General features: G+C 34.6%; 1 protein-coding gene across 4 annotated transcripts in view; it reads left to right on the top strand.

Annotated features, from left to right (window-relative positions):
- Nucleotides 1-26892, top strand: part of PTBP2 (polypyrimidine tract binding protein 2) — an 84442-nt gene that overhangs the window by 32288 nt on the left and 25262 nt on the right. For all 4 annotated transcript variants that reach the window (XM_027598559.2, XM_027598570.2, XM_027598578.2 and 1 more), the window contains exons 4-8: nt 11076-11248; nt 12148-12291; nt 17685-17849; nt 17941-18051; nt 23805-24000. In XM_027598559.2, the coding sequence (XP_027454360.1) occupies nt 11076-11248; nt 12148-12291; nt 17685-17849; nt 17941-18051; nt 23805-24000 (789 nt within the window). The remainder of the gene's footprint in view (nt 1-11075; nt 11249-12147; nt 12292-17684; nt 17850-17940; nt 18052-23804; nt 24001-26892) is intronic.

Consider the following 26892-nt stretch of genomic DNA (forward strand, 5'->3'; position numbering starts at 1 on the left):
TAACGCTTTTTCTTTCATATTCTAAGTCCCCTCATTCTTGCCCCTTTTTTACTTTTTAGTTTTTGTGTTTGCGTTTCTTAGAATATTTTTTACATAGTCCCCTTGCCTCCCTGAGGGATATGTTCCAAGACTTGCAGTGGATGCTTGAAACTGCAGGTGGTACGAAACCCTAAATATACTATGCTTTTTCCTATACATAGATACCTTTGATAAAGCTTAGTTTTATAAATTGGGCATATTAAGAGATTAACAAGAACTAAAAATGGAACAATGTAACAATACAGTATAATGAAAAGGCATACTCACCTTTTGTCTTCCTATGATGATGTGAGATGATAAAATGGCTGTGTGATAAGATGAAACTAGGTGAATGATGTAGGCATTGTGATACAGTATTAAGCTACAGTATCTCAGAAGAAGGATCATCTGCTTCTGGTCTGTGGTTGATAACTGGTAACTGAAACTATGGAAAGCAAAGCTGCAGATAAAGGGAATTACTGTGTTTTAAGTATTCTACATCCCACAAGCCCTGAAGCCCAACTAAATAAAAATAAAAAGATTCAGGGGCATAGTTGTCTTTTCTGTGTGCTTTCACCCTTTTTTCTTTGCTCTAACAATATTTTAATTCTTTGAATTGAGTTCCTTAATGTTATCTCCCTATTATCTTCATACTTAGGGTATTTTTCTTGTATATGTCTGAAATAACATTGTGGGTTGTTTGTAATGTCTGTCTAAACAAATATAAACTAATTTTGGACCCTAGTTTTATGGGCCAGAATTTGAATCTGATGATGATGACAACAACTGAATTAGTTTACCTTATAACCCTGCATTTTACATTGTTTACCTAAAACCAGAGTTCCTTTCTTGAATTACTTGCTTGAGGAATTAATTGTACTGGATACTAAGAGGGTTGTAAAAGATTAGAAGCATTTTGATTTACTTCAGGTAGCTATTGCTTATGTATATGTACACCTTGGTGCACACATACACGTGCTTGGCAGTTCAGTTAAAAATAAAAACTGTGATGAAGTACTTACCAAATATAGTCATGATGTGAAAATGAATTTGCCCACACATCATTATTATTGACTTTTCCATGGTTACAAAGCAAAATCACTAGGCCATGGTTTTGATAGTCAAAGTACGGTATACAAATAATTAAACAGGTTCAAATGTCTGTAATGCTTCTTTGTTAGTTTCATTTTTTAAAACAATATATATAGCGATGAACAGTTGAAATGTTTTAAAAATTAATATGTAGGGCTATGACAGAATAACTGATAGCAGCCTTCTCTTCTCCCCCAATATGCCCTCCAAAATCAACAATTATGAAACTGTATAAGATATATTGGACAATTGTTTGGAATTGATGAGCAGACAGTACTAGGTAATGATCCCTGAAAGAAGGGAATAGGATTATTATCACATGAAGTGAATCCCATAATCACTTTGGCTTTCTGCCTTGGGGTACTCTGTTATTATAGCACAGGAAAGGGGAATCTAAGTTGAGTATGGAAGTCTCAGTGAGCCAAAAAGACAGATTGGAATTCAAAGCTGCTCAGACATCTGGGATTTGTGGAGAAGGGTCCTGAAAAAGGAAGTTCTCTGGGGGTTTGAACATAGGGCAGGGGTCAGAATTCAGTGTGGGTATTCATTTGATCAGCATTTTTGAATGATAGCTGGGCTGCCTGTGTGCAGGTTGAGAACTTTGCATGGTCTGTCAGAACTGATGTGCTTTGGGGCTGAGAGCTAGAATCGTGGTTCCAAAGGTTGTTTAGTGCTCTGAGACCTGAGAGTTCTGGGAAGTCAGAATGCAGACATCTTGGAGAGAACCTCAGGCATTTAATTTAGACTACAGAAAGCCCAGTCGTTAAGAGAATGGATCACACACTATTGTAAGTGCCAACCTTAAGACTAAGTTTAGAAACAGATAGTTTAGGCTGACAACACATTAAAGATCACTAGTAATTTAATTGCTTGCCTAAACAAAACAGTACCCCCTAAGGAAGACATGATTCAGTCTTCATTTTGTAAACTGTCATTCACAATATCCACCGTACCATTAAAAATTACAAATTATGGAAATCATGAAAACATTCCATAAAATAGAGAAGCATTAAATAGGAGCAGATACCAAAATGATCTAGATAATGGAATTAACAGACAAAGAGACTAAATATTTTTAAAGCTGTAAAGGAAAATACTAAATAGTGAACACATAGAGGCATGTGTTAAGAGAGAAAAGACAAGTAGAGGGCATATAGAAATTTCTGAAATATATTTGAGATGAAGAATTCACTGGGGCTAACAGCAGATTGGAGACAACTGAAGAAAGGTTATTGAACTTGAATACACATGGATAGACATTATTAAGTTTCCCAGAAAGACGAAAATATAGGGACAGGTAAGCTGTCTAATACATGTATAATTGGAGTTCCAGAGAGGAAGTAAAGAGAATGGGGCCAGGTATATGTAATTGAAGCAATAATGGCTGAAAACTTCTAAAATTTTAAGAAAAATACCAAGTTGGATAAATAAAAAGAAACACGCTTAGGCACATAATAGTCAAAATATTGAAAACTGATGGTAAAGAGTAAATCTTACAGCAAGGAAAAAGCCATCTCACAGGAGACCAACACCTTCACTTCACTAAAAGGGAAAAAAAAAAGCTAACTTTAGATTGAATAGAATGACACTACATAAAAACTTGGATTTGCAGGAAGTAACCAGGAGTACCAGGAATGGTAAATGTGTGTGTAAATTAAAAAGGCTCCCTTTTAATCCTTTAAATCTCTTTGAAAGACTGTTTATGTACATTAGAAAACAAAACAAAACCTTTGTATTATGTCGTTTATGTATGTAGATGTTTCTGTGACAACAGTTAGCACTAAGTGAAAATAAATAGAATTTTACAGTTGTAGGGTTATTATTTATATGAAATGATAGAATATTAACTCTAACGTAGATTCTATTAAGTTTGCATGTAATCTTCAGAAAGAAAAAAAAGATACAAGGAAGTATAGTTAAATGTGAATAGAGAGAAAGTTGGAGGACTGATTCCTTGTTTCCGAAAGTTGTTGTAAAGCTGAGTAATCAAAACAGTGTCATATTGGCATAAAGACAGATAGATTAGTAGAACAGAATAGAATGCAGAAATAAACCTACATAATTATGGACAGCTGGTTTTTGACTAAGGTATCCATATGTTTAAAAAAAAAACAACTTGGATCTGTATCTCATACCATAGTTAAGAGTTAGCTCTGAGTGAACCATACATGATGTAAATAAAGTCTAAAATTATAAAACTTCTAGAAGAAGACAGAGTAGAAAATCTTTGTGACCTTGGATTAGGACCCCAAAAACATAATATGTAAAAGAACAAGTGGGACTTTGTTCTTTTGAAAAACTTCAAGTTTTTCAAAACACATTGATAGTAGAATGAAAAAAGCCATAGAATATCTGAGCGTCTTTGTAAAGCATATAGTTGATAAAGAACTTTGATCCAGAACATATATAAATTTGGACTGTATAAACTCTAAAACTTAACAAGGCAAGAGACAACCCAATGTAATAAATTGGCAAAAGTACTTGATAGTTCAGCAAAAACATATGGCAAGTAAGAACATGAAAAAGATACTCAAAAGTATTAATCATTAGAGAAATATAGATTAAAACTAAAGTGAGATAACATTACCCCCCTATTGGCTAAAATTTAAAAGATTGACCATACTAAGTGTTGGAAAGGATGTGGTTGAACCAAAACTCTCATATACCGTTGGTGGGAATGTAAACTTGTAGAACTACTTGGGCAAATAATCTCGCAGTTTCTTAAAAACTTAAACATCTATGAAATGATGCAGCTGTTTGTCTCTTAGTTATTTATGCATGAAAAAGGAAGGCATATGTTCATTAAAAATAAAGCTAAAAAACTTAAGGTGAATGTTCATGTAGCTTTTTTTGTAATACCCAAAGCCCAAAACAATCCAGATGTCCATCAACAGCTGAATGGATAAACAGATTGCAGTTTTGGCATTGTATTCCATTGCATACCATGAAATAGCACTCAGTCTTAGAGAATAAGCTTTTTTTTTTTTTTTTAAGTAAGCTCTCTGCGCAATGTGGGACTTGAACTCATGACCCCGAGATCAAGAGTCTAATTTGTCTGATATAAGGATTGCCACCCCAGCTTTCTTTTGGTATCCATTAATGTGGTAAATGGTTTTCCACCCCCTCACTTTCAATCTGGGTATGTCTTTGGGTCTAAAATGAGTCTCTTGCAGACAGCATATCGATGGGTCTTGTTTTTTAATCCAGTCTGATAGCCTGTGTCTTTGGATTGGGGCATTTAGCCCATTTACATTCAGGGAAACTATTGAAAGATATGAAATTTAGTGCCATTGTATTGCCTGTAAGGTGACTGTTACTGTGTATTGTCTGTGTTCCTTTCTGGTCTATGTTACTTTTAGGTCCTGTCTTTGCTTAGAGGACCCCTTTCAATATTTCTTGTAGGGCTGGTTTGATGTTTGCAAATTCCTTTAGTTTTTGTTTGTCCTGGAAGCTTTTTATCTCCCTTTCTATTTTCAATGACAGCCTAGCTGGATATAGTATTCTTGGCTGCCTGTTTTTCTCGTTTAGTGCTTTGAAGATATCATGCCAGTCCTTTCTGGCCTGCCAGGTCTCTGTGGATAGGTCTGTTGCCAATCTAATGTGTCTGCCATTGTAGGTTAGAGACCTACAAATCTCTCGAATTCTGTCCTCATGATCCAGTAGGTGCTTATCTCTCTTTTTCTCAGCTTCTTTATTTTCCATCATTTGGTCTTCTATGTCACTAATTCTCTCTTCTGCCTCATGTATCCTAGCAGTTAGAGCCTCCATTTTTGATTGCACCTCATTCATAGCCTTTTTGCTTTCGACTTGGTTAGATTTTAGTTCTTTTATTTCTCCAGAAAGGTTTCTCTAATGTCTTCCGTGCTTTTTTCAAGCCCAGCTAGTATCTTTAAAATCGTCATTCTGAACTCTAGTTCCGACATCGTACTAATGTCCGTATTGATTAGGTCCCTGGCATTTGGTCCTGCCTCTTGGTTTTGTGTGTGTGTGTGTGTGTGTGTGTGTGTGTTTCTGAGGTGATTTTTTCTGTCTTGTTATTTTGTCCAGAGGAGAATGGCTAACAGGGTGACAACGACCCCAGAAAAATATGCACTAAAGAAACAAGAGACTTGAAACCGGGGGAAAAGAAAGGGAAAGAAAGAAAAAAGAAAAGAAAAAAAGTTAAAAAAAATATGATCAGGCTGGTGAATAGATCAGTGCCACACACTAGATTTTGGGCGTGTTTTGGTCAGTTAGAAGAAAGTGCCTCCCAAAATTTTAAAGAAAGAAAAATATATGTACAAAAATAAGGGTAAATACAATGAAGGGATGGAATATGACTCTAAAGATGAAAATTATAAAAGATTTTATAAAAGGAATTGATAAGATAAATCAGTTGAAAAAAGAAAGAGGATTTAAAAAAAAAGGGAGAGAATGTGATCAGGCAGGAGACTGGAACAAAGTTATACACTAGAGATTTAGGGTATATTTTGGTCTGTTATAAGAAAACGTATCCCAAAATTTTAAAGAGAGAACAACTTATATGTATATCAAAAATAAGGGTAACTACTATGAAGCGTTAGAATATGACTCTAAAAATGAAAAACAAAAAAGATTTTTAAAAAAGGGACTGATATTGGTTCAGAAAGGGCAAAAAGAAAAATTCAAAAAAAATTAACTTTTGAAAGCCTAAAGAATCAGTGGGAAAAAAACCATGAATTCTATGTGCTGTATTCCCCTAGTGCTGGTGTTGTGCCCTTCTCATTGATCGGTAAACTTGGTCTTGGCTGGCTGTTCTTGCTGATCTTCTGGGGGAGGGGCCTGTTGCAGTGCTTCTCAATGTCTTTGCCAGAGGCGGAATTGCCCCGCCCTTGCTGGGGCTGGGCTAAGTAATCTGCTCGGATTTGCTCTTGGGCACTTTTGTTCCCTGCAAGCTTTCCGTACAGCTTTGGAGGACAAGAGTGAAAATGGCAGCCTCCCAATCTCTGCCCTGGCGGAGCCGAGAACTCGGGGCCCCACTCTTCAGTGCGCCCCCAGAGAAAAGCAGTCAATCACTGCCGTCTCCCCGGTCTCTGGCCACACTCATGCTCACCAGGCCAGTGACCAAGCATTTCTATCTCTGGCACACGGCCCTGTTAGGAGTCTCCAAACCCAGCAGGTCCCTGCGGTGCGCTCCCGCGCCTCTCCTCCCAGGGTAGGAAGGGGAGTGTCCCCGGATCTGCCGCTTGTTGGGTCCCTGCTGGAAGATCAGTGGCCCGACTGTGCTGCGGATCCCGGTTTATGGTAGCCCCAAGCTGAGAACCCGTTCCTAGGCTCCATTTGTGCAGCCAGCTTCCCCGCTCCGATACCTGGGAGCTCTGCCCTGCACTCAGGCACCCCCGGTCTTTTTGTGACCCCGAGGGTCCTGAGACCACACTGTCCCAGTGAGGGTTCCACCTTCTGCTTAGCCACTGGAGAGATGTCTCTCAGCGGAGCCAACTTCTAAAAGTTCCAATTTTGTGCTCTGCGGTTCTATCACTTGCTGGTAGCCAGCTGACGGAGGCTCCCCCTGCCGCGGTCTATCTTCCTGTATATCACCTGGAATTCACTTCTCTGCATGTCCTGCCTTCCAGAAAGTGGTCGCTTTTCTGTTCAGAGAGTTGCTGCTGTTCTTTTCTTTGATCTCCTGTTGACTTCGTAGGTGTTCAGAATGGTTTGATCCCAATTAGCTGAATTCTTGGGACCAGACAAAATTTTGGAAACACTGAGTTTTAAGATTTTTTTCTCTCTTAATGATGAGAGTCTGTTTATGTTCTCACAGTGTCCAATTTGAATATGTTGTATATAAGAGGAAATAGGAAAAAAAAGAGAACTTTAAGAACTAGTGATTTTACTTGCCTGGACAAATATGCCATTGTCATCCAGGTGTCTGAAAAGGTACTTTTACAGACCATGTTATAAAGAAACTTTTATGGTTATCAGATACAGAACAGGATTTCATTAATTCCAGCTTTATCCACAATGTTTCCTCAAATTCACTTTATTGTAGAATTTGGTTTCTTTTTTTTTATTTTTAAAGATTTTATTTATTTGACAGAGAGAGTACACAGCGAGATAGGGAACACAAGCAGGGGGAGTGGGAGAGGGAGAAGCAGGCTTCCTGCTGAGCAGGGAGCCCGATGCGGGGCTCAATCCCAGGACCCTGGGACCATGACCTGAGCTGAAGGCAGACGCTTAACGACTGAGCCACCCAGGCGCCCCTAGAATTTGGTTTCTAAAAGCATATATCTCAATGGCCTTTCCCTTATCTGTCCAGGGTTTCTTTCTAAACATATACCTTGTTTTTTGTGTCAAAGAAAAAATAATTTTAGAAGTGTGAAAGTTAATGTCATTAGAACCTCAGTCTCAGGTAAGTATGTACTAAGTCAGTGCATTGAGATTAATTTGTAATACGGTAGTTCCTTCAGAAATAAAAGTGAAACATTTCAAAAAAAAAAACAACTAGCTCCAACTAGTATTGTGATTGGATTTTATTGAAAAGAGTTTGTAACTATTTGTCAGTGGGAAGTAGCCTTGACAATTAAAATTTTTTGAGTCATTTCTTCATAGCTGTGGATATGGAATATTACTTTAAGTTAGGTATATATATTTCTGCCAGTGCTGCTAATTGTTATTCCATAATAGGATTTATTATTGCTGAAAGTGTGACATTTTGTTTTATGTGAAAGAACTAAAATCATTCCATAGATTCTGATATATGTTACTCAGAACTCTGGGATATTCATTTTAACTTCTACATGAAGACATTTTTATATGTCATTTGGTTTTGTTATAATGCTTTGAGAATATTCCAGCACATGAGACTTATAGTTTAGTCTAGACTTCTATTTTTTCTAGCTCATGTGTAAGGTACTTTTGGCAAGTAGGCTGTGCAGCTTCTTAAAAATACAGTTACAGCCAGTTTTTATGATAAACCTAAGATTTTTTTGTGTGGTGGCTGTCGATCTTGACTAAACAGCTAGCAGAATAACAGAAGTATGTTTCTGTATATACCTGCATTTCTGGTTAACTCTTTTTTGAAATTTCTGTTTTCCCAGATAGGAAAGTAAAAGTGTACAGACATTGATTTTTCATAACTCAGATTCTTTTTATTTTTTATTTTTTAAGCCAACAGCTTCTATAACATTATGCTTTGCCCTGAAGTCTAACTTAAAACTGCTTGGAATTGAAACTGCTTTTCTTCTCAGTTTCACATTTGATAAAGGATGCTACCAGTGTTTTTTATAAATGCTTGAGTGTGAAAGACTTAAGAGATTGAACATGTACTTATATTTTGTTAGTTTCTGCTGTATAAACAAGTAGAAGTATAAAGTTTTGAAATGTACTTCAGGATGATACACAGTTGGAAGTATAGAATTATAATATTGGTGAATGAGTGGGACTAAAATAATAGATTTACAAATTAAATAAGGTGGTTTTTGAGACCCAAGTGCTGGAGTGTTCACATCAGCAAGTAAAGATAGGACTTTGGGGCCAAAACAGCTTGAGGAACTCCAACTATTATTTGGAATGAGTACATAAGCAGAGGGTTCAAAGCAGCTTTAGATGAATCAGGGAAGTAAGAAAACTAGAAATGAATTGTTAAGGGTGTTAGGAGAACAGAGAGATTTGGTAAGGATGAGAGGGCTCACAGTATTTTGACCATGAATGGATTTAACAAATTACAAATTAATGAGACTGTTTATGTGAAAACTGCAGGTAATGACCAGTAAAGAGCAAAGGTCAGTCAAGGAAAAAAAAAACTGATCAAAGGTGAAGATGTTCACTATAGAATTGAGGTAGAAAAACCACTTTTGAGTTTGGAAGAGAAGTTTTCAGGTAGAAATAGTTTTTACATTTTTTTTTTTTACATATTTGTTTTGAATTTGAGAAGAATATCTTAAGCAAAAGGCTTTAAGAAGGCTGAATAACATATGGAAAATGATGTGATTAAAGATTTCTGCCATTTATATACAACCTGTATGCATAAATAAAAGCATTACTGCATTGTTGTTGCCTTAGTTCTTCGGAATCATTTTAATTATTACTGGTTTTACATTCACAAATCAAAAGTTTGTGGGTTTACCTGGGGAGTGGAAGGGAAAAGATCATGGAAAGAAGTCCAAATTATTGTACTTTGTCTTCTGAAGAATCACAGATCTATAACCCAGAGAGACTCAGTCTTCCTTACTTCTCTGTTAGGCTAATAAATGGCCTATGTGTTTCATAAGCTAAGGGCTATACATTTTCTTGTGTCCTTTTTCTTTTCCAGGGATGGAGTGTTTTTATGTTTGAAAGTATGCTTAATCATATGACTAAAAAAGTCCTTATTTCCTCATTTCATGTTCTTACATTCTCATATAAAATGAATACTTCCATAATATTTAGCACTGAAATATGAATATTTAGTAGCCACCCCTTCTAAAACTATTCACCAAATGAGGGAGTATCAGAATATGAAGAGAATGTAAGTTTTGATGTTACATGGTCTTTGGGAGAAAAGTACAGATCTTTTGTTAGCAGTTGTATATAATGTGATACTTGTTTTTGAGATCCTCCTATAGTGTAGTGTACTGGTCACCTCTCCCAATAGACTGTAAGAGAGCATTGGGGATCTTACTGATAATCTTGTTCACTGCTGTACCCCCAGAGCCTCAAACAGTGCCAAACACGTTCTTGATACTCAGTAACTTTTCTTTTATTATTATTTATTTATTTTTAAAGAGGGCTGCACATTCCAGTGGTTGGGAAGGGCAGATGGAGAGGGAGAGAGAGGATCTTAAGCAGGCTCCATGCCCATTGCAGAGCCTGACACGGGGCAGCATCTCACCATCCTGAGATCATGACCTGAGCCAAAATCAAGAGTCGGATGCTTAACTGACTGAGCCACCCAGGTGCTCCAATACTCACTAACTCTTAATCGATGTGTGAATGAATTTTAAAGACACTTAGAGATCAAATTGATATTAGAATTTTATAGCTATTGTTGAATATATACACACATACAACACACACACACACAATGTTTATGGATAGTGTTGATTTGGGGAGTACCATGAAGTACTTACTGAAAGCTTACATACAAGTGGAGTATACATATATATTTCTCAGCTTATTAAGTATTCTTCGTTTTAGTTTAGTTTCAGAAATATCCTTTAGTCCTTAGACCATTTGGAACCACTGATACGGAATAGTGGGTAGATTGCAAGTTCTTCAAACAATTTTACATAAAACATCACCTATTTTATTGTGTCTTTAGTAGGACTTTTAGTTTTGGTGTGACTTTGGAATCAAGGCAGGTAACTAATTTGTTGATTGAAGTATATCAGTTTAAAGGTCAGTAACAGATTAAGTTAATCAAGTCTATGAGTGTTTTATAGTATATAGATGTTGATTGTGACAAAATAGGTAGATTAAGTGGTGGTATGAATAAATTAGGAGAGGCTCATTGTAAGTAAGCCATAATGTGGATTGACTGCATAATTACTTTTACAAAATTGCCTTCTTTGCTCCCACTTTTGAGTGTGATATTTTCCAAATTGAACCATATATAATTTCCCAGGTAAAATTACAATCTCCTTAATTTTTGCCAAGTCAAAAGTTTCACATTTTTTGTATTTCTGTTAGTCGGTAATAAAATGATTAAATTGTAAGATAATTGTGTTCTTTAGCACAATTTCTTTATGAAGTTGTATTTTAATGTGTTTTTGCTTATCGTTTGTTACTCTTTACATATACTGTTCAGAAACATTTATCTAATAGTTATCTTAATTGGTAATGTAATTTTATTTAATAGTAATTGGTAAATATGATTTTCTCTATTCCTTTGGAAGCCCGGCTTTTGAATTTTTAGGAATTATTCAGGTGTACTCAGCTATGTTTTTAAGTTCTTTTTTAAACTTTGTTTTGTGTTATTTTTTTTTACACAAATGAGGAAAAATAATAAAGACTTTTTTAATGTCTTTCAGCCAATGGTAATGATAGCAAAAAATTTAAAGGAGAAGATAAAATGGATGGTGCTCCTTCTCGTGTACTTCATATTCGAAAATTACCTGGTGAAGTGACAGAAACTGAAGTTATTGCTTTAGGCTTACCTTTTGGTAAGGTGACCAACATCCTTATGCTGAAAGGGAAAAATCAGGTATGCTTCTTTCAGGACCTATAAAATGTTAAGCCCCAAACTACCCAGCATGCATGAATTAGCTAACTTCTAATAAAAGGATAGACTATAGTAGGTCCTAACTTTTCTAAAAGAACATAACAGAAATCTTACTCTGACTTTTCCTGGTAATGCTGTTTGAGAAACTAATGCTAAGGAGCCAAAATGAATAAATCACTGTAGTTTTCAATTTTGCCTTTTGAATTCACTTTTGGATTGTTATAGATTGGATTGTTAGATTTTGGATTGTGGAAAATACAAAAATACAAATGGAGGCTTTCTTTTATTGTGGCTCTACTCTTTGTAATATCAGAAAACAGTGGGGGCACTAGTAGCATCTTATCCTTTAAGCTTATCCAATGGAAATATTTATTTGATAGCATTAGAAGAAAATAGTCACTAATCCTAGGTATTCTTCATTGGATAAATGTACCTGTGGCAGAAAGACCAAGGCATATTAAAATAAGATTTTGTTTTAAAATTTCTAATGATACCATTTAGAAGAATTTAGTGACATTAATGAACTATAAATATAATTAATGTCACTAATCTGATAATTTTTAATTCTTTTTCTTGTCTCTTTTGAGTTATACTGCTTTAAAAATGACTTTGAGATCTCTTATGTTCTCTAGTATCGGAATGGTAAAATTCTGATATTGAAAAATGTTTAGATTTTATTCTCTCTAGCTTTTGTTGGACTACATTTGTGGTGTATGGAAAATAAGGATAAGTAAGGATGACTTATTTTAGTGTCTAAATGTAACTGGAAAGGTTGTACTCTAGAGACTGATTTTTCTCATTAGCTGAATAGATTACACAGATATTGAAGTTTACTTGAATATAATTCATAGTATTCCAATTTTTGCTATTTAAATTTTCAGGCATTTTTGGAACTAGCAACAGAGGAAGCAGCTATTACTATGGTTAATTACTATTCTGCTGTGACACCTCATCTCCGTAACCAACCAATTTATATCCAGTACTCCAATCACAAAGAACTAAAAACAGATAATACGTTAAACCAAGTGAGTATGTGTGGGTACATAAACAAAATGGACATATTAAGCTCAAACTTATTAACAGATGTAACTATGGGCATTATCTTGTTATTTTTAAGATATTTTCTTGCGATATGTCCCTAAATATTAAATATGTTAATTTACAAAAAGTATGTGCAGTCTATTTTCATGTTTTAAATTGGTACTTGAATTAAATAATATTTTTTCAGAGCATTAAGGTTCTGGTCAAAATGTTCATTTCCACGTTGCAAGTTCAGATTTTTGTGTAGAAACTTGTTTATGAGATAGGGCTCACTGTTAGCATAAACTGTAGAACTCTGCTGCTTAGACTTGTAAGGTATGATTTTTAATGCCTTTAGTTATTTGACTTTTTATAGGTCTTAGGTTTCTCCTGGAAATAATTTTATTGAAGATGTATGAGTGGTTTTACTTGGGGAATGTAAGAATTGAGGATATATGAATATATGGATTTATTTTTTAAAAATATGATATAGAAGATATTATTTAAAATTAATATATTTCTAAAAAATATAAGAATGGGTTTATGCCTAAATACATAGCATTGCAGGAATGGTCTAAAAACTTTAGCTCTTTTAATACAGTTTTTAGCTAATTATATCTTTTCTGTTTCAGTAAAATCTAAACTATATCGGATTCTTTGTCTTACTGAAAATGTAATGGACTAATAATTCCTCATAGATTTTAACCATCATAAAAAGTGACCTTTCAAGATCATTTTGATAGTTTATAAATAAGCATTTAAAACTTTTTTTTGAAGGCGAAATATTCTGGATTTTTTTGTTTTAATTTGGTAATAATTTTCATTAATTTTGAACCACAAACTGTACTTCTAAAAATTTATCATTGGAAATATACCAAAAGAAAATACTCTGTATTCATTTTACTTAGAATTTAAAATGGTATTTATATTTCAATTTTGTTTTATATATTAGTATTTTTAGTAAAGTAATTCATGAAGGCATTCCCATTTTAAAAGCTTCCAATGCAAGAAACATGAAAAGGATAAAAATAAGGCATCTTTGTAATCTTAAATAAGGTTAGGAAATAAATGCACTTATTCTGGTTTGGGTTATTCCAGATACAGGGAACAATCAATGCAAAGTTGCTTCTGTTGAAAAAAAACATTGTTTTGCAGCCATATTTTTAGTTTTCAGAAACCCTTTAATCTTTTCTGGTCATTTTTTTTTGTTAAAATTGGTTGTGTTTTATGATTTCACAGTTCTTTCAGTATACTAATTAATAGTACTTTATTTTATTTATTAATTTTTAAAACCATACCTTTCTTTTAAAGATTTTATTTATTAGAGGGAGAAAGCATGCGGGGGGAGCCCAATAGGGGCTTGATCCCAGGACTCCCGAGATCATGACCTGAGGTGAAGGCAGACGCTTAACCCACTGAACCACCCAGGTGCCCGTAATTAACAGTATTTAAAAAAATCCTTCACTATATATAAATTATTTCATTTCCTTCAGTGTTAGCTGTTAACGTTTGTTTTGTATCCATCTGTCTGTCCCTCCTCCCCCAGTAGTCTTTTCATATTTCAGAATTAGGTTTTACTTGTTGGACTGGTATGCTTTCCTCTAGATTAAGTAATGAGTTTGGATACTAAGCTGGGATCCCCCAAATACCAAGAAGGTCTGGGCCAATAAAACTCCCTTTAGAATTCCTGTTTCTTTGAAGGGAGCATTTTGTTGTTTTTGTTTTTTAAAGGTTAAGGAGAGGAGATGATGCGGGAGAGGAGGAAGAGGAGTTTAACTGTTCATTAGGCAGACTTTCCATTAACCCTTTTATATCCCCCCTCTGCCCTCTGTGACTCTCCCAGTTTCTCTGATTCATGTGGCTGTCAGTGCAAACCCTGTTTGCTATGTCTTCTGTGTCATTTGTTTCTGTTCATTTTCTGTATTCCAGAAATTTGATGAAAGTATTCTCAGCTAATGACATTCTCTCTTATTCAGTATTTGGGTTTATTCCATTTTGTATTCGTTTTTGGGCATTTTTTATTAATTTTTTTAAAGATTTTATTTATTTATTTGACACAGAGAGATAGCGAGAGCAGGAACACAAGCGGGGGGGAGCAGGAGTGGGAGAAGCAGGCCTCCTGCAGAGCAGGGAGCCCAATGCTGGGCTTGATCCCAGGACCCTGGGATCATGACCTGAGCCGAAGGCAGACGCTTAACGACTGAGCCACCCAGGCTCCTCTTTATTAAGTTTTTAATTTTAATTCCATTACAGTTAACATGGTGTTATACTAGTTTCAGGTGTACAGTGTAGTGATTCAGCAATTTTATACATTACTCAGTGCTCATCATAAGAGTGTACTTTCATCCCCATCACCTCATTTATAGGCATTTTCATGGGCATTCATAATAGGAGAGGCAAATGAATATGAGTCAACCATGAATTCTTCCATGATCTTCATCAGATTACCAACTCTTTTCAATTTACTCTTATAATATCTGCCTAGTTTTCATCATCTTTCTTGTTACTTGAATAGCTCATACACACACAATCACTTCTTGGCTATATTGTTATAATAGCTCTTACTGATCTATTTTTTACTTTCCCCTCTTGAATTCTTTCTCCCTAGTACCTCTCCCTCCTCTTTCCTCCTCTCCCCTTCCCGTCAAACAAATCTGACTTAAGTTACTGCCCTGCAGCAGATCCTTTTCATGTTCACAATAAAGGCCCTCAGAAGAGGTGGCTACTATTTCTGTTTTATTGACTATATATTTGCCTATGCTTCTACCCAAAAGTAATTGTAAACCTGGCATGCTTTCTCTTCTTTCCAATCTTTTGGGGCCACTGTGTTTCTGTGAAGCTACTTTTGCCTGGATTATTATGGCCGGCCTGCCTGCCCTTGTACTACTTTTCCAACCCACACTTCACATGGCCAGTTGCTGCACATCTTCATGTCTCATCTTAGTTCCCTCCAGAAAGTTATCTTTTGATCCACAAAGAGTGGATTAGGTTTGCACTAAGAAACCTCAACACAAATTAAAATCATAGTGAAATAGTACCATGTACCATCAAATTGATGAGATAAGTGATGCCAAGTGTTGGTAACAAGGTAGAGAAGCTAGAACTTTCATATATACGTATGGGAATGTAAATTCATAGAATCATGTTTAAAAACTTGAAATATGTAGTGAAGCTGAGCATATACATATTCTTTGACGTAGTAAATCTATTCCTAGTTACATACCTGAAAAAACATTATATGTGCATCAAAAGATATGTATGAGAAAGCTCATGGAACACTAATGCATTAGTCCAAAGCTGGAAATGATCCAAATGTTCCGCAGCAGTAGAATATGTTGTGGCATATTCATTCATTGGAATTTGTTAGAATACAAAAGAATGACCAAGCTGCTGGTACCTGTAAAACATGGATGCACATCATAAAAGTAATATTTATTGAAAGAAGCCAAAACAAAACAAAAAATGCCAGACCAAAGTAGAATACATACTATGTGATGCAATTAGAGTTTTGATAATGTTCTATTTTTTATCTAGTCATTTCATAGATCTGTCTAATTTGTGATGTTTTATTGAGCTTATACACTTCTGATTTGTGTCCATTTATATGTGTATGTAATGGTTCTCTAAGTTTAATTAAAACCTAGGTTGGCAAGCCAACTCTGTTTTCCTCAATTAAAAAAATGTAGAAAGTTATTGTTAATGATAATGGAGAACCTAATTATTAAGCTAAAAAGAGAAGGTGGAGAGAAGTGAATAATATTGGGGAAGAAGGTATGGAGTAGACATATACCTGTGTGCTTATATAGACTAGATACATATATGCTCATATGTGTAGATGGTATCTCCGGAGGGGATACCCACAATAATATTGGTGAGGAATGGGTAGGGGAAAGCAGGTAGGGTGATAGGGTTGCAGAGGAAACTTTACCGTTTGTACCATTTGGATAGTATATATATGATCATGTGATTCCTTTAAAAAGACATTCCATTATTTGAAAGCGGAGATGTTAGTGTTTTCCTAATTTGTGCTATTTCTTTGCTTGTAATAACAAATATATCCAAGGGCATGCTTTACTAATGAAGGAAGTAATATTGCAGTAACCTACTTAAAATACTTTGAGTCACTTAGCCAATATATAAATTTGTAGGTCATATTATTTCATGAGCATTTAAATAATGAGGTTTAACCAGATGGGCATATGGTCTCTTTGAATTCCAAACTCTGTGATCTCCTGGTTATGTGACATTTCAGTGAACTATTTCTTTTTTGTTTACAGATTTATTGAGATATATTCGATATATTGTGTAATTTAAGGTATATAATGTGTTGATTTGATACACTTCTGTATTGCAAAATGATTATCGCCATAGCAAATGTGCTGCTAGAGGGAGCACTATTTTTGTTTATTCTCATAAGTGTTGGCCTAATTCTTTTATGTTCTCCTTCCTTTTCATTTATGATGGTGTTCAGTTAATATTCCTATTCATCTGCCAGCATAGCTTTTTCAAACTCTAAAGCAATGTAACAGTATTTGTCATTGTTACTTAATAGTTATTTGCCTTTATATAGGTTTTTTGACTCCAGATAGGTAGAAAAATTATTTCCTTATCAATGAACCTGTCACAGTAGTAATATTCTATTCTGTTTTTTTTTTTTTTTTTCCAAAAAAAACTCAGAAATTGTGTCTCAATAGTAGTGGATCTCTCCTGGTTTAATTAGCAGTATCTTAGAATTTATGCTAGTAATGAAAAAGAACTTAATATGTATCCTGAGTATTCCTCCTTTAAGATTGTATTAGACATAAGCTTTATGGGAGTTTTTTTTTTGGGTAATCTAGTAATCTTGCTGAGGTTTACCATGTGCCTTTCTCATGGAGTGAATAATGTTAGATTGAAGTTTTATTGGTCTCTAAAAGTTTCTGATTATGTGAATCTGCCAAACTGTATTTTCTTTTTTTTTTTTTTAAGATTTTATTTATTTATTTGTCAGCACAAAGCAGGGGGAGCCGAGGCAGGGAGGGAGAAGCACACTCTCGCTGAGCAGGGAGCCCGATGTGGGACTCAATCCCAGGACCCTGGGATCATATGACCTGAGCCGAAGGCAGACGCTTAACCAACTGAGCCACCCAGGCGTCCTTATATTTTGTTCTTCTGAAAATAAATTACTTTGCCTATCTTTGCTTGTTCAGTATAGGTCCCAAACCCTAGATAATTGTTTTGAAGTAAATACTAGTAGAATACTTGAATTATAAACAGATAAAACCTGGCTATTGAGTGACTTAAATTTTGTTTCATCTGTATGTGTCCTAGAAAAGAAATGAGCTAATAGTGTAACATGCAGCAGAGTAGAAGTGAAAATACTGAGTGTGTTTTAAAGTGTTTATCTTTCAATTTTCAGCGTGCTCAAGCAGTTCTTCAAGCTGTGACAGCTGTCCAGACAGCAAATACTCCTCTTAGTGGCACCACAGTTAGTGAGAGTGCGGTGACTCCAGCCCAGAGTCCAGTGCTTAGAATAATTATTGACAATATGTACTACCCTGTAACACTTGATGTTCTTCACCAAGTAAGTTTAACTTAATTTTCATGTTTACCCATAAACTGGAGAAATAATGATACAGCAGATAAATAATACTTTGATTTTAATGTTTTAACAGATATTTTCTAAGTTTGGTGCTGTATTGAAGATAATCACATTTACAAAAAATAACCAGTTTCAAGCTCTTCTCCAGTATGGTGATCCAGTAAATGCTCAACAAGCAAAACTAGTAAGTCTGGAGCTTTTTTTTTTTTTGAGATAGTGATATTTTTCAGGGGCAGATAGACATACACGCATATATGTAGCTAATGTTATTAATACTGACATAACTTGGCAGTATAGATGGCACAAATTGGTGTCATTTAGATACTATTAGGAAAGCTTAAATTCGTGATGAGTGTTTCTTTTTAAGGATAGTTGTATGTGTAGTTATCTATAATATAGACTTCTGTTATTTTGCATTTTTGTTTGACGTAGGTCCGAAGTTTTAAGCTCTTGAGGGTAGAGCATGCACACCAGTAAAGATCTTAAAAGTTTTTCAGTGGGAGTTTCAGAGTAATTAATTAAGCTATCAAGACAGTTTGGCTAAAGTATATCATCACACATGTGGCTCAGATGTTATGATAGGTTCTTAGTTTATTTAAGACTACAGTATATTTAATATTCTTTTTAAAGATTTGTTTTTAAAGCCAGCTTTTTTGAATAGGTTTCTAGTCTATTTATTATTTACATCCTTTATATTTTTTTATTGTTATATATGGAGGGTAAGAAACTATTTATTAAAAGAAGTAAAATCTGTTCCCACATCATGGCTACCCTTGAAAACTGCATACCGTATTTTTACTTCTAAATGCCTTAATCCTCTGTTCATGTATTGTATTTAAATCCACCTTTGCTCTAGCTCTTTAACTTCTTGTGTCATATTATCTCATTGTGATTATTATTCTGTTGTTAAACCATTAAATATTCATTATTAAACCATTACATCAACTGTCTTATCTTCCTTTACCTTCTGTCTTACCTCTTTTTCTCTCTTTTACTCTTACTTTCAAACTAATTACAGTGTAGTACTTCAGTGCTTTCTCTAGATTAAGATAGATTGTATGGAACCCAGACCATTTTTGATTGTTTCATTGTGTTTCTATCCTCAATCTCATTTGGGAAGCAAAAATAGCTTCAGGTAGCACAAAGTCTGCACCGTTAATGTTGGCATAATTGAAATGGTTTAGCAAGTATTATATCATTTTTTTCTGATATTTTATGTTGTAAACAGAACAGGAATTTTTCCTGTGTTACAAGGGGAGGCTAAAATTACTTATCGTAATACACACTATATGTGAGGTAGACATATTTTCAGCCTGTTTTTCTCCAGTATGTTGTTACTCACTGGTTCTTAAGTTACAGGACCTAATCTTAATTATATTTTCCTTTTCAGGCATACATTAACACTTGGAATTCTTTTTTCCAAAAATAATTTCTCTTTATGTGCCCAGCCCTCCAACTTTGGAGATACCTTGTATTTAAAGAGTAGCCAAAATCCATGTGGTATGAGGTTTGATCAGTAGCAGACAACCTAGAAGCCATGATCTTTATGGCATTTTTTTTTTTTTGTACCTTCACAACATATTTATAGTGCGTGTTTTTCTTAATGTGGAATATTTTTTGTCATCCCTTCTGATGCAGAGGGATGAGTATTTGGTAAAAGACCAATGAAATGGAATTTGATTTGGAATTACACTGCATTTGGGCTATAATTCAATGGGGAAAGTAGTTTATATGTGTATTTTATCTGAAGTAATCTATAGTAATCTAAAAGATTATGCTTTAATAATGTTATCAGGTATTTGAAGTTTTCATTTAGCCAATCTTCCGTGTACAGATAATAAGCATCGGGTATTTGTTAACGTCATATACACTCACTCAGTTCTTTTCTACAAAGATGTACAATTAATTGTAATTCCAGGAGAGTAGGTAATTATTTAATATTAATTACTAATTAACTATTCTGGTATCTGAACTCAACTTCATTTCACTATTATAATGAGAAGGAAAAATATTTATTTCCCAAACTTGCTTGCCCCATTATCTTGTAACCCTGACACCTTGTTAAAACATATAGTTTTGATGACTGTGGTAATCTTTCTTCATGCCTGTATCTGGACTGTTTAGTATACCTAGAGAATATCATATAATCTAGCACTTGGTACCGGTTGAAACTCATCATCATCAACTACAACTAGACTAGGCCCTTTACTTGAAAAACCTTACCATATTTCTCTAATCATCATGATGTCCCATTTTTCACAATGACTATACCAGAAAATTCTCATTCCACCAAGTCCCTCCTTACTCCCCCTTACGACCTTGCCTCCTGCTTCTCAGGAAAAATAGAAACTATCAGATGGAAACTCAGTCAGCTTTTCTCACAAAATCTGCTTATACCACAACTATCTTTCTCTTCTAATAAAAAGCATAGATATTTCTAAGACCGTAACACCAGATTCTATCCTCTTCTGCCCTCCAAGAGACTTTGCATTGTCATCCCCTCTTTCTCTTATATTTTTCTCTCTGTTGGCTACTTCTCACCAGTGTTTCAAACATCCTTAAATCTCTTTCATTGTATGTGAATTTACCCTGAATTCCACGTAACTCTCCATCTGTTCACCTCTTCTTTTCCCTTTTCATTATAGGCAGATTTACTAAATAAGCTCTCTTTGTTTGCTGTTTATACTTACCTCCTTTTTATTTTTCTACCTACCGCAATTTGGTTCCAATCCCCCTTTACACAAATTGTTTTTCGCAGTGTCACCAGCGATCGCTACAGTGCTAAATCTCAACCGCATTATTCAGCCCTTATCATCCCTATCCTCTTAGCTAACATTTGACACTGTGAGCCATTCTCTTTCTTAAACTCATCTCTTCTCCTGGTGTCTAACACTTCTCGCTTAGATATATTCTGCCTCTCTATGTCTTATCATATCCCTCCCCTTTCTGCATGGGGGACTACCTGTTCCCACATCTGTATTATACCTTTGTGACTCTGACAGTGCCCACATGCCCACACTCTCTAGCATCAGATCTTTTCTAAGAAATCCAGACTAGGAACTTAGTGGACCATCAGGCACCTTCAGACTTAGTGTGTTCAATTCAACTCCTGTAACTTAACCCCCCTCCCCCCCCCAGAAAAAACCCTGCCTCATCTGTGGTGTTTACTGTGATAGTAAAGCTCAGGGTACCAAATTTGACATCAATAACAAGCCAGAAAACATGGCTTTTATTCCTTTTACTTTCAGCCTATCACCAAATCTTACTGATTCTCATCCTAAATTTCTGTCAAATCTATCCTTTTGTCTCCCACCTCTCTTGCCACCACCCTAGGCTAAGCCAGGTGTTACTCAAAGTGCTGGTCTCTGATGTTACCAGGAGCTTTTGCCAAAATACAAGTCAGCATACTTCTAGCTATAATGTGTTTAGTGTGATATTGATAAAGATTCTGACATAGACTCCTTATCTTCATGCAGATGAGTTTGGGCTGCTAGTCCATGAATCACAGCTTGAATAAAGCACTGATCTAAGCCATCATCTCTTAAATCTTCAGTGGCCTTCTGACTCAGGTCACCACTTTGACTTCTTCCCCTACACCTGTTTTTCCACAGAGTACAAAGAATGATCTCAACTTAAAGTCCTGTAACTTCCATTGTCAGTGCCCTTTAGTGACTGACTTTTGTCCTTAGTATAAAGTCCTCAGTCCTTAACATGGCTTACAAAACTCTTAATCAGACCTCAGCTTGTCTTGCCTTTTACTATATTGGACTTTTTAAAATAGCTTGCATATGCTGTATTTTTCTCTGATTTCTCAGGCTTACAGCTTGATGCTGCATTTGCTTCTACTGCTTTCTCTTTGTCTTTTTATGTCCAACTCTTCCTATTTTCTTTCAGGTTTGCAAGTCTCAGAGAGGTCTTCCATGAACTTCCAACTACATTATATCCCCTCCTTTTCTTAGTTCTCACTACCACACATCAAATTTATAATTATTGTTAGATGTCTGTATTTTCAGTTTTACTCTAAGTCATGTAAAGAGTGGATACCTTGTGTTCTTTGTTTTCTGCTGAATTCCTAGAACATAGCACAGTGTATGGCACATTGTAGGTATTAGAACTTTCATCCCATGTCACAACTCTCCCAGCATCTGCTGTGTTACAGATCTCTTCCCATTTTGCAGTCATCCTTATATATCTCAGTATATTATGGAATGAGTTAGTTCTAAACTTTAGTAGAGTTGCTACATTTTTATGCTTGTTTAAACAGTGGAGGTTATATAACCTTATAGGCAAAAGAATACAAGTTTAGAAAGAGAATCTCAAGCCTACCTCTCCTCTTCTAGTGACAGTTGCTCCATATGAATGGGAGATGAAAAATGTGTCTTAAGCACTGGGAATTCAGTTAGCTGGCAAGGTGTACCTTTAGGTTTTGCTGAAGAGAATTTATAGTGTTCTTCAAAGTATGGTCCAGAGCCCACCTAGGTTCTTGTCATGTAGATTGCTTGTTTAAAAAAAAAAAAAATGGGATTCTTAGGTATCCTGAACTAAGAAATCATAATCTTTGGGGGTGGCAGCTCAGTGCTCTGTTTCTGTTTGTTTTTGAAAGCTCTGGGAACCACTGCTATGTAAACGCAGTTTGAGTGATAGAGCCAATGAAATTCTTTTTATATACTAGTTAAAATTTTTGGCAGTTATTTTCAGTTAATTTGAAAATTTTGCCCCCTAGCATTATGCTTTATAAGAGAATAACAGCTCAGAAAAAGATTAACAGTGGAGGTATTAGTGAGGGTTGGAGGGAAAAATTCAACAATCTCTTGAATTTGTCCTAAGGTTCATATATATTTCAGTCCAATTTCTAAAAAGGTCATGCAAAAAAGTGTTGGTCTCTTATCAAAATAATACTAGATTTACATGCCTAATGGATCTTGGTCTATATAAACATCAGGCTTAATCTATTGATGTATTATCAGAAGAACTGTTATTTCATTTTCACAGTGGTTTATAGAGCTAAACATTTTTCATTTCTAAACCATTTTATACAGTAAATGTTATTCTTCTAATGAAAAATTAACAATATATTCCCTTGTTCTTTAGTTTGTTCTAGGCTTATATCCAGCTGGAGTAGACATGATGATTATGTAGGACCAGGAAAAAAAAAACCCATAATAATTGTAACAGCAGCATATGTCTTTTATAATTCACATTGTACTTTGACATATGTGATCTTTTATTTAATCCTCAAGGTAACCTTGTGAGGATCCTGGCAGCCATTATTATCTGTTTTCCAGATTAAGAAAGATCCTGAGATTCAGAGGTTAAGTAACTTGTTCAAGATGACCTAATTCAGTGTAGGCTTTCAACTCTAGAGCTTGCACTCTTCTGTTCCCGACCTTTCCTGGGATGACATTGCATTTTCTAATTCAACAGTCTATTTTGATTCAGGTTGAGCACCTCAAGTTAAGGAAATAATAGTATTCGCCCCAGTTCATGGGAATTGCTATTATGCATTATAGTGATACTTATTTGGCTTGAAGCACTTCATAAAATGTGACATCAAAGTACTGCCATCCAGCAAAAAATGTGTATATATAATAAAATTAAAGTATGCAGACTGTTATGGTATGACTTTGGCAGGACTGACTATATTTGTAATCCTTGTTTATTTTTTTTAAATTGAATTATTTGCAGATTTTTTTTTAAATTGAAAGCATTAGCATATGTTTCACTGGTTGTATTTTAGATTTAAGTAGCACTTTTCTATTTAAAGAAGATAGTATTTGTGGAAATGAATACATGTACAGTTGGGATAACAATGATGTATGATACTTGATCCCTTTCCTGGTGTCTTTTATGTGCAGGTCTTCATTGTTGGGTTTTATTGTCGAAGTCCTGTTCTTTTCATTCCTTAAGACTGCTGATACACTTTATTCACTTTTACAGGCCCTAGATGGTCAGAATATTTATAATGCTTGCTGTACCCTAAGGATTGATTTTTCCAAACTTGTGAATTTGAATGTAAAATACAACAATGATAAAAGTAGGGATTATACTCGACCTGATCTTCCATCTGGGGATGGACAGCCTGCATTGGACCCAGCTATTGCTGCAGCATTTGCCAAGGAGACATCCCTCTTAGGTATGATTTTTATTGTCTATACCACTTTTCTCCCATTTTACCAAATGGGAAGGTGCCTGTTAAACTCCAGTAAGTATAATGAATCCCCCATTTTGGAATTTAAGAAATTGTGTTAGGCTTTATTTTATTTTATTTTTTGGACAAGAGGCATTTGAATGCTGTTGGTAGGAAAAAACCTAAAGTATTAGGAAAATTCTATCAGCTATATTCCTTTCACCATCCTCATTTTCTCTCTCAAAATAAAAAGAAAAGCTCTGATGAAATACTGTTGAGTTCCTAATTTCACGTTAAATTTGATGTCACACTGTCTAGGTCTAAGGCCAGTTTTAGAGTCCTTGTGTATATTCTTTAGAGCTAATCTAATGGTTATAATTTAGCACTGCATAGAAACAGTGAAAAGTGAACAGGCAAAACATGTAATGGAAGTAGTCATATGGATTTTTTTCAACACATGTTATAGCCTGTCTCTTAAAAAACAATTTAAACTAGGAAGGATTTTCTATAAAATTTATTTTGGTATTCACATTTTGTCTTAAATTATTTATATTTCACCTCATTCTACAATGGATCTGACTCACCTCACACAGACAAGAAAAACAATGCAAAAATTTGCAACTACTAGTTGATGGAATCAAGATGAAGAAAAAATAGGGGAAAGTGTTATTTTGCAAATGAAATGAGTGAAGTGATTTATAACTTAAGATGAAATTTTATAGTTTTATTTGCTGTGTTTGGGAAATTCTTGGTTTCTTATATATGTGTAAGATTATCTTTAAATTAAAGTTTCTGTCCATTTGGAACTGAAGATTGATGAGTTATAAACTAGCTCTTATAGTTCAGTTTATGTCTCAGTAAAAGTATATTATAATGAAGTAATTCTTACAAGTAGATACATATTTACTGTAGATATGTAACACTTGTGCTATCCATTATAAGTATGTAGTAATATAAGTGATACATCCATGAACAGAGACACCTTATGCACAAGAGAAGCAATTGATATTTGAAATTAATTCTGGTAACTTCAGACAGAATTGACCCTTTATTCTGATTTTCTAATACATCTAGCACAAACAAACCATAATTGTTTATCATGATTTTAACACATTCTTTAGGTTAATAACATTCTTTTCTAACAGAATCTCTTTATCACTGTGTGGGCTTAGTTTAAGCCTTTATTCCCTCAACTTGGCTTGTTGACTATTTCATAGTGTACCATTTTTAAAGGTAAAGTCAAGAGTGGGACAATGAGTGATACATGGTCTTTGCTTATAATTATTACTATAGATTCTTAAATTATTTACTGATAGAAATTGTATTATTTTATAGAAGAGAAAAACAGCGTTTATTGAATAACTCCCAGGTCCTAGGCATTCTACTAGGCACAGTAGATCTGCTGGAACAGATACATTATTTAATCCTTAACACAAAGTAGATAAATTCAAGATTTTACATGCAGTTTCTGAGAAGTTTAAAAATTCACATCCAGGTCATTAAACAGCTTAGTGTAAAATATCAAGAAATTCCAGCTAGCATCAAGCACAGGACCATAACAATCCCTTCCTTGGACTTGAAGGAGTTTGTGTGTTTTGCCCATTTGGGTATAGTGAGACGTGTCTGTGTGTGTTTGGATTCTGGGTGGAGTCCTGGTTAGAAGTCACCTGGATTCTTCTAGGGAATTCATCTCTGTTTTCCTTGTAACCTCATGGCCCTGGTGAAATTTCTTTTAAGTAGTAATGAAATGTCTTTCTCATAGAAGATTATGAAGCCCTGGCATCATTGTATCCTCCTCTATACATTTATTATTCATTTTTCAGGTGTTCTGCATTTTTTGCATTAAAAGCATATGAGTAAAGTTCACTACTTAATAAATTTGTCTTCATTTTCTAGCTCTATTTTGAATATTTCAGTATATCTTTATTTCTGCACTCTGATAAGAAAGAGTGAAGATAATGTGAATTCACCTTTTTTTTTACTAAATGACTTCATCATTTACCTGTTTTAATGGTTTTGCATCTTGTTATAACTGGGTTTTTATATTAAGTATCCCCAGATATTTTTTGAATGTTAGATAAGTTAAAAGTTTCAAAAATCAAATAATGCTATGGACTCTGGTAGTTTTGATAATTTACAAGAGGTAACCATTTTTTCTTTTATTTTCTATGTAAATATGTAATTTTATACAAAATTAAAATCACACTGTATGTGCAGTTCTGTGTTATGTTTTATTGTAATTATTAGTAAGAATTTTTAAAAAATTTTAATAGCTGTCTAGCATGCTAGTGGATTTATAGTACTTTTGAAAGTACCTTTATTGGACATTTAATCTACTTCCATACTTTTTATTAACATATATATAGCATTGTTACAAACACCCTGTACATAACTTTTTTGTCTTTCAGATTATTTCCTGAGACTAGATTCCTAGAGCTAGATTTATCAGGTCAAAGAAAATGTTAGAGACTCCTGATTCTTACTGCAAATTTCTTTCTAAAAAGATGATATTAATATGAATGATCTATGAGGCTGGCTATTCTACTTTTTTGCCTATCAGCATTGAGTATTATATTTTGGATTTGTTAGGATATTAATTTGATAGGAATACGAATGTGTCAAACTGTTATTTTAATTTTTATTTTATGAGCTAGCTTATAAATTTCAAATGCTTATTAGACATTTACAAGTCTCTGAATTAGTTGTCTAAGTTCTTTCTATTGGGATGTACAATACATGTAAAATGTGTATTCACGGTATTCATACTTCATAAGAGCTGAGTCTTCAACTTGATTCACAATATTTTAAACTAGCCAGTTTATAGGAAAATTATTTTTAAATAATTTATCTCAATCCAAAAATGTCCATCTATGGGACGTGAAGTTAACTTTTTCGCCC

Source organism: Zalophus californianus, chromosome 4 (genome assembly GCF_009762305.2).
Source record: "Zalophus californianus isolate mZalCal1 chromosome 4, mZalCal1.pri.v2, whole genome shotgun sequence".
Classification (NCBI taxonomy): Eukaryota; Metazoa; Chordata; class Mammalia; order Carnivora; family Otariidae; genus Zalophus; species Zalophus californianus.